We start from the raw sequence: 8,286 nt of genomic DNA, 5'->3' as shown, positions 1-8,286 counted from the left end.
ATCTGTTTAATCAAACTAAGGAGAAGTATATAGGAGATAGAGAAATCCTAATTTGGTACCATTAGTATCTATTTTTTATCAAAGACTGACTGGTTATATTCATTCATTCATTTCTGCATTAAACATTTACCAAGTGCTTAACTACCTGCTAGGCATTGGGACTACAAAAATGATTAAGGAAGGATTCCTCCCCTCAAAAGGAGTCAGTATTCCACTTCCATATGCTAATGCATTAGCAGTATAAATGAGGTAGTGGGGGATCGTCTGTTCCTGATAATAGATGTAGATGGGGGGGATTTCTGAAGGAGCCATTTGAGCTGGACCTTGAAGGAGAAGAATTTTTCCAGATAGAAAGGGAAGGAGGCAGCAAGCAAGGCAAAGACAGAGGCATGAAATGTCCAGAAAGCAGAGTTGTCCCATGTGACTGGAAAACAGGACATAGGGATAATTGAGGGAAAAATAAAAGATCAGGGTGTGTAAGCCCTTTTGAATGCTATGCTTAGGAATTTGGACTCTATCCTGAGGGCAGGAATGAGTAATAATGATATAGTGTTCAGAAATATTAACTTATCTGAGCAGTGGTATACTACTAAGGTCTTTATGGAAGAAAGAGACATGATAAACATGGCTTTTAAAGAGCTTCCACAGTAATGCAGCTGTATTAAAAGAGATCAGAGTAGCATGTTGGGAATAGAAAAGAAGAATAGGGCTAATTCCAGAAACACTTAAGAATTAGAATTAAAAAAAAAAAAAAAAAAGAAGAAGAAGAAGAAGAAGAGAAGAAAAGCCTCTGTAAGCAATTTGATTTTGGTCTCCCGAATGTATCTGGGCAATTACCTACAGGGGAATTTAGGTTATAAAGTAATTCCTTTGGGAAAACCCAAAGGAATGTTCTCTAATTACAGTTCTCTGGTTACTATTTTTCCTGATTTTTCTAACCTATTTAATGGCCACACGGAGGTTAGTTAGATGTGATGGTCATGCCAGAAGTGACTAATAGGGCTTCTGAAGCTTGTCAGATAGCTGTGTCCTCGGTTTCCTGCCAGATTTACAGAGGCAGCCCCAAGGCCAGGGTGTGATCAGCGACGGAACTACCTACAAGCACCACGTGGTGGCAGTGGCCCTGCTGCACACGTTGGCTGCAGGGCGGTCTCAGGGCAGCAGCAGAAACCTTGTGACGCTGGGAATACATTTTCTGGCCATAAAACCTGCAAGCTGTGAACTCGGTGTCGCGGGAGAAAGTAGATGGCTTGTTTTTAGTAGAGGGCAAAGTCATTTGCAAGGATCAGAAGCAACGAAGGGTGAAACAGTCCGTTTCCCTGGGGTTCGCCAGCAGCCATGGATATTCCTTCTAACCGTGATGAGGAAATGTGTGGTTTGGAAAGCTCCTTACTTACCAAGTACTTTGTTTATTAAAAAACCTAAGACTTAGGAGCGCCTGGGAGGCTCAGTGGGTTAAGCTTCTGCCTCTGGCTCAGGTCATGATCTCAGGGTCCTGGGATTAAGCCCCACATCGGGCTCTCTGCTCCGCGGGGAGCCTGCTTCCCTCTCTCTCTCTGCCTGTCCCTCTGCCTGCTTGTGATCTCTCTCTCTGTCAAATAAATAAGTGACATATTAAAAAACAGAACAAAACCTAAGACTTAGTAGATTTCTTCTTGAAATGAAGAAACAAACATCAGAAGCCCTGTAAGCAAGAAGTGCCCATTATCTTGAATTGAAAACCGTAGCTATCCTTACAGGATTTCCCAGGGCTCTTTCTGCTAGATCCTTCCCTCCAGCTGATGATCTCTAGGTACCCTCTGAGAACAGCAACACTGTGAGGGCTCTAATACCCAGCATGCCTCCCATATAATAGATGGTCAGCAAATAATTTTTGAAGGAACAAATAGATAAATCAATGGGTTAGCTCTTTGCCCTCTCTCTTTTAGAGACTAAATGGTCCAAGAATGGCAGAAAAGGAAGAATCCTCACCAGCCAGAAATCAGACATTATGTGTATGGACTAATCCAAATCCCATAAGAGTCCTATGGTACCAAATCTGTGAAACACAGCTTGTGTAAAATATTAACAGAGTCATGCTGATTTTAAATATCGTGTTTGAGTACCTTCATTGTTTTCTTTTGCTTCCTATCTTTAAAAGAAAATAACCAGCTTTGAAAAAACATCGCAATAAAGCCAACTCTGTTGGGGAGAGTTTGAGGAGTTTTTTTCAACTCTAACTCAAACATCATTCTGAAATAATTTCATGGGCATTAATTGCAGGAGTGTGGTTGGATTAAAAGGTGTTCAGCCAGAACTTATGATTCCATACTAGGTGGTTTCCATTTCCATGCTAAAATTAATTGGTGTGACATACTTTTGCTCTCTGGCAAGTCGCTAAAAGAGTGTGACTTTCCTGGTGTCATTTCTTGTGTTTACAGCAGAGGGATACCATGCAAGATAACCTGATAAAGCTACAGCAGGAAATGGCCGAACTGGAAGCTGTGTTAGAGCAGCACGGGAGCCAGCCTTCTCGAAGTTCCCCTTCCCCTGTGGCAGGTTCTTGTGCCCCGGAGGACCTGCTCGATCCAGAGCAAAACACATCAGAAAAAGGTTTGTTATATTGGCCAAACTCTGGTATGTTAAGCAGAATTCTTCTCCTCCCTAAGCCTTTATCCTGCTATAAAATGTGGGCCGTGGGCACCTGGGTGGCTCAGTTGGTCAAACATCTGACTCCTGACTTTGGCTCAGGTCATAATCTCAGGGTCCTGGCATCAAGCCCCACATCTGGCTCCGTGCTCAGCACAGAGTCTCCTTGTCCCTCTCCCTCTGCTTCTCCCCCTGCTCATGCTCACACTCTCTCATTCTCTCAAATAAATAAATAAAATCTTAGGGGGAAAAAAAACATGTGAGACTAACTCCAACATTTTATGTTCTTTGCTCAGCAGAGGTTTGCTGAGTCACTCCATGGGTAATTTTATTTAGAGCCTTGCCTTTGGCCCCTGCTCACAACTGTTTACCTTACAGAGTAACCAAGACAGTCATGAAGTGTCGTCGTCTGGGTACACACAGTGAGGAGATGCTATGGGAAGCCCATAGGAAAGTGAGTGTGATGGCAGAGACTGGAACTAGGCAACCCTTTATTCTAGGAAGCTTGGAAAAAACAACACTTAGACTTAGTCCTTTTTTTTTTTTTAAAGATTTTTTTTATTTATTAGAGAGAGAGGAGTGAGAGTGAGCACAGGCAGACAGAGAGGCAGGCAGAGGCAGAGGGAGAAGCAGGCTCCCTGCCAAGCAAGGAGCCCGATGTGGGACTCGATCCCAGAATGCTGGGATCATGACCTGAGCTGAAGGCAGCTGCTCAACCAAGGAGCCCGATGTGGGACTCGATCCCAGAATGCTGGGATCATGACCTGAGCTGAAGGCAGCTGCTCAACCAACTGAGCTACCCAGGCGTCTCAGACTTAGTCCTTTTAACAGTGGTGTCAGGTCCCAAAGCCCTATTTATTTATTTATTTATTTAACACCCCCCCCCCTTTTAAAGATTTTATTTATTCACTTGAGGGAGAGAACGAACAATGGGGGAGGCAGAGAGAGAAGCAGGCTCCCCACCGAACAAGGAGCCCAATGTGGGGATTGATCCCAGGACCCTAGGATCATGACCTAAGCCGAAGGCGGACACTTAACCGACTGAGGCGCTCAGAGAGAGAGCTGTCCTAGGTGTCAGGAATTGCACCATGATCCACAAAAAGTCCAGTTCTGCGGAAGAGCCTGGCACTGTATCACAGCATCGTGGTCATCAGCAAGACCAGGTGGACCTCTGAGAAGGCGTTTGGAGTAACCAGGCAGCTTGGAATTGATCAGAGCTGACTTCCTATAAGAAGTGAGCAATGAGGGAGCCTGGGTGGCTCAGTTGTTAAGCATCTGCCTTCAGCTCAGGTCATGATCCCAAGGTTCTGGGATTGGGTCCCTCCATTGGGTTCCTTGCTCAGTGGGGAATCTGCTTCTCCTTCTCCCGCTCCCCCTGCTGGTGTTCCCTTTCTTGCTGTGTCTCTCTCTGTCAAATAAATAAATAATATCTTTTAAAAAAGTGAACACAGACCTGAGGAATAACATGGCATAAATGAAGGAAAATGAGCTGAAAGGTAAGGTTGAGTCTTTAACTGGACAGTGCCTTGTGGTGGTGTGAGAATAGCACATCAGGCAGCTTGTAAATAGGGACAGATCCGCAAAACATAGGTGAGAGGAAATGCTCAGGCACAGGTGCTTGACACAGGGGTGGAGGGCAGGGAGAGGGAGGTAGGGGGCTGCTGCTTAGGGACCTGTAAGTGCGGTGAGCCACCCCCCCCCCCCCAATGTTCTTCACTACTGTCTTCGTGATAGCCACCCTGCTAACTTCCTGTGAAGGTTCCTTCTTCGTTGCTCCCTTCCCCTACTGGGGGCCTTAGGCCCTGCCTTTTCGTCTTTCTAGGAACTCAAGTCTTAATTCTCCAGAAGAGTGTGGCCCTGGTCCCAGAATGTGCTTTGCAGTATTTTTGTGTTCAGGGAGAAACAGTAGCTCATGCATGAGGAGCTCGGGACTCTGTTGCTATGGCAGTGATTCAAATGTATTTCCTTAAATGCTTTCTTTGTAACCGTACCTTCATTTAGTTCCTCTCCCAGATAATGAAGCCCAAAGTCTCGTCCCCGGCACAGCTCTCTTTGGGGTGCTTTCACCCTCTTCAGTCTAAAAACAGACGAGACTTCCCATGTTAATGCATAGCATAGAAAATGTTACTGTCTGGCTTTGAATATGTGTGTAAATCTACTGTCTCTGCTTTGGAGTGTAGTGTGTACACATTCATTTTTTCCTAAAGATCTGCAGACAACGTGTTTCTTGTGGCTTTCTTTCTATTTATTTATTTATTAAAGGTTTTATTTATTTATTTCACAGACAAGAGATCTCAAGTAGGCAGAGAGGCAGGCGGGGAGAGAGGGGGAGCCGCCGGACCCTGGGATCATGACTTGAGCCGAAGGCAGAGGCTTTAACCCACTGAGCCACCCAGGTCCCCCGTGTAGCTTTCTTTCATTTTAAAATTTCATAAATGCTATATATTTATACATTATGCTTTACTTTGGTCTTCTGGAAACTTTTGAAAATTTCTCCTGGATCTCTGTATAACATTTTTTTTTAAAGATTTTATTTATTTGACAGAGATCACAAGTAGTCAGAGAGGCAGGCAGAGAGAGAGGGGAGGGGGAAGCAGGCTCCCTCCTGAGCAGAGAGCCCGATGTGGGGCTCAATCCCAGGATGCTGAGATCATGACCTGAGCCGAAGGCAGAGGCTTAACCGAGCCATCCAGGCACCCCTCTGTATAACACTTTTGTCAGGAGCTTTTACTCTATCCTTTATAGTAAACTTATACACAGCCTTCTTTTCCATGAAATTATAGTTTCCTCAGACTTCTGAGGTAGGTGGGTAAATGTTGAGAGGAGAAAGGAGAAGCTTATGAAAATTTCCTAGTTTAAAAGAAAAAAAGGAGGGGCACCTGGGTGGCTCAGTGGGTTAAGCCTCTGCTTTCAGATCAGGTCATGAGCTCAGGGTCGTGGGATGGAGCCCTGCATCAGGCTCTCTGCTCAGCGGGGAGCCTGCTCCCCCACCCACCCGCCTGCCTCTCTGCCTACCTCTGATCTCTGTCTGTCAAATAAATAAATAAAATCTTTAGAAAAATAAATAAATAAATAAAATTTTAAAAGAGAAGAAAAAGAAAAAAGTCCTTTCTCCCAACTCCACAGAGAATGTCCTCCATGACCTTGTACGTTGGCATAACTGAAATATGTTGTGCAAATTGCTCAAAGCCTGCTTCTCAATAAGATCTACCATGAACCACCATATTTTCTATTGCAACTTTGACCTGTCTGACTTCTCCAGCTCTACTCCCCACTGTTGTTCTTTTCATAAGCCTTGCAAACTTTTAATAATACACAACTTGTTTTGCTCACTGTTTGGAGTTCTTCCTCACATTCCACTAGAATGTAGATTCCATGAGGGCAGAGAACTCTGAGAACACAGTAGCTACTCAGTAAATACTTTAATTCACATTATTCAAAAACCCACCCCACGCTTACCGAAAGGAAATTTTGGGGTATGGATTCTGAAATTTGGGGGCTTTATTTCTGAAACAGTGTGTCAACCTAATATCAACTCAAGTTTTGCAACTTTTCCTTTCTTAACCCACTGAGCCACCCAGGCGCCCCCGCAACTTTTCCTTTCTTAAGTTGGTTTGAATTGAGCTAAAATTCAAGCAAACTTGTTACTTCTTTTTTTTAAAGATTTTATTTATTTGTCAAAGAGAGAGAGAGCACACAAGCAGGGGGAGCAGCAGACAGAGGGAGAAGCAGACTCTCCACTGAGCAGGGAGCCTGATGTGGGACTCGATCCCACATCAGGCTCCCTGCTCAGTGGAGAGTCTGCTTCTCCCTCTGTCTGCTGCTCCCCCTGCTTGTGTGCTCTCTCTCTCTTTGACAAATAAATAAAATCTTTAAAAAAAAGAAGTAACAAGTTTGCTTGAATTTTAGCTCAATTCAAACCAACTTTATTTTAGATTTATAGAAAAGCAGCAATGATAGTACAGAGAGTTCCTGCAGGAATTCTACCACTTACCTAGTTTTGGTTTCCAAATATCACCCTACATCACCATGGTGCTTTTGTCACACCCAAGAAACCAACACTGGTACATTACTAGTAACAAATGAAACTCTAGACTTATTTGGATTTCACTGGTTTTTATTTTTAAAATCCTATCTATTTGTCTCTATATACGTGGCTTAAGATCCTGTATACATATTTTATTTATATATACATGCATATATATATATATTTTTTTTTAAATCTCGATGGCAGGATTATGGATGTTTAAGATCCATTTTTTTTTTAAAGATTTTATTTTTTGAAGGATGTAGGTCCTATACTTTGTAGTTTATCATTTCTTAAACCTGAATTTCATTGTAGGTTCTGTATTTTGTAGTTTATCCTTTCTTAATAACGTTCCTTCTTCTGTGATTTTTTTCCTTTAATCCCCCCATACTTTTCATAATTCTTAGTGCATAATAGGCAGTAAGTTTATTAAATGTTTGGTCTAGGCCATATTCCCTACCCATGAAGAATATAACAGGTTAAGACCCCCAGAAGAGGGGTACCTGGGTGGCTCAGTCGGTTAAGTGTCTGCCTTTGACTCGGGTCATGATCAAGTCTTGGGTCATGGGATCAAGTCCCACGTCGGGCTCCCTGCTCAACGGGAAGTCTGCCTCTCCCCTTGCTTGTGATTTCTCTCTCACACTCTTTCTCTCTCAAATAAATAAAATCTTTTAAAGGTGGTGGGTGATTTAAGAGGGATCATTCCAGGACTTGGGCTCTGGGTCCTGCTTTATGAAATAAGGATTAAGGAAGAAGAAAAGCAGAAAACTTTTTTTTTTTTTTTTTTTTTTTGACAGAGAGAGATCAGTAGACAGGCAGGCAGAGAGAGAGAGGGAGAAGCAGGCTCCCCGCTGAGCAGAGAGCCTGATGCAGGTCTTGATCCCAGGACCCTGAGATCATGACCTGAGCCTAAGGCAGAGGCTTAATACACTGAGCCACCCAGGTACCCAAAAAGCAGAAAACTTTTGCCCAGTATTTCTTGTATACTCTTCAGGTATGGAATGCAACTCAGGTGAGTTTAATTTCTTTGTCGTTTGAGCCTTATTATTTTGAAAAGAGCAGGGCACCTGAGTGGTTGAATCAGTTAAGTGTCTGATGCTTGGTTTCAGTTCAGGTCATGGTCTTGGGGTCCTGGGATTGAGCCCCATGGGGTTTTGGGCTCAGCTCAGTCTGCTTAGGATTTTCTCCCTCCCTCTCCCCTGCCTCCCCCCACCCCCGTTCTCGAGCACTATCTGTCTCTCTCTCTCAAATAATAAATAAAATCTTTAAAAAGAGAAGAAAAGAGCAACTCATATGTCAAATATTTAGACAATGGAATGACTTTAATATCTGTGTTTGTATCTAAGGCTCCTCCCTGCCCCACACCTTTTCACTCTTTTTTCCTTTGATTTTTTTAAAGATTTGATTTATTTATTAGAGAGAGAGTGAAACCATGAGCAGGAGGAGAGGGAGAGGGAGAAGCAGACTCCCCACTGAGCAGGGAGCCCTACATAGGGCTTGATCCCAGGACTCCGGGATCATGACCTGAGCTGAAGGCAGACACTGAGCCACCCAGGTGCCCCTCACTTTTTTTTTTAAACCCTTTCCAGTGGTTGCTTCTGTTTGGTGTGATTCCTTAGAAACTATGCATT

At 43.6% G+C, this 8,286-nt stretch overlaps 1 protein-coding gene across 33 annotated transcripts in view; it reads left to right on the top strand.

Annotated features, from left to right (window-relative positions):
* The window catches only part of BRCA1 (BRCA1 DNA repair associated), a 65,406-nt gene that overhangs the window by 34,246 nt on the left and 22,874 nt on the right, over nt 1–8,286 (top strand). For all 33 annotated transcript variants that reach the window (XM_082706180.1, XM_082706191.1, XM_082706178.1 and 30 more), the window contains one exon: nt 2,421–2,592. In XM_082706180.1, the coding sequence (XP_082562306.1) occupies nt 2,421–2,592 (172 nt within the window). The remainder of the gene's footprint in view (nt 1–2,420; nt 2,593–8,286) is intronic.

This window comes from Mustela nivalis (genome assembly GCF_964662115.1).
Source record: "Mustela nivalis genome assembly, chromosome: 17".
Lineage (NCBI taxonomy): Eukaryota > Metazoa > Chordata > Mammalia > Carnivora > Mustelidae > Mustela > Mustela nivalis.
Note: the sequence above shows the minus strand (reverse complement) of the source record. Positions and strands in the feature narration are given on the sequence as shown.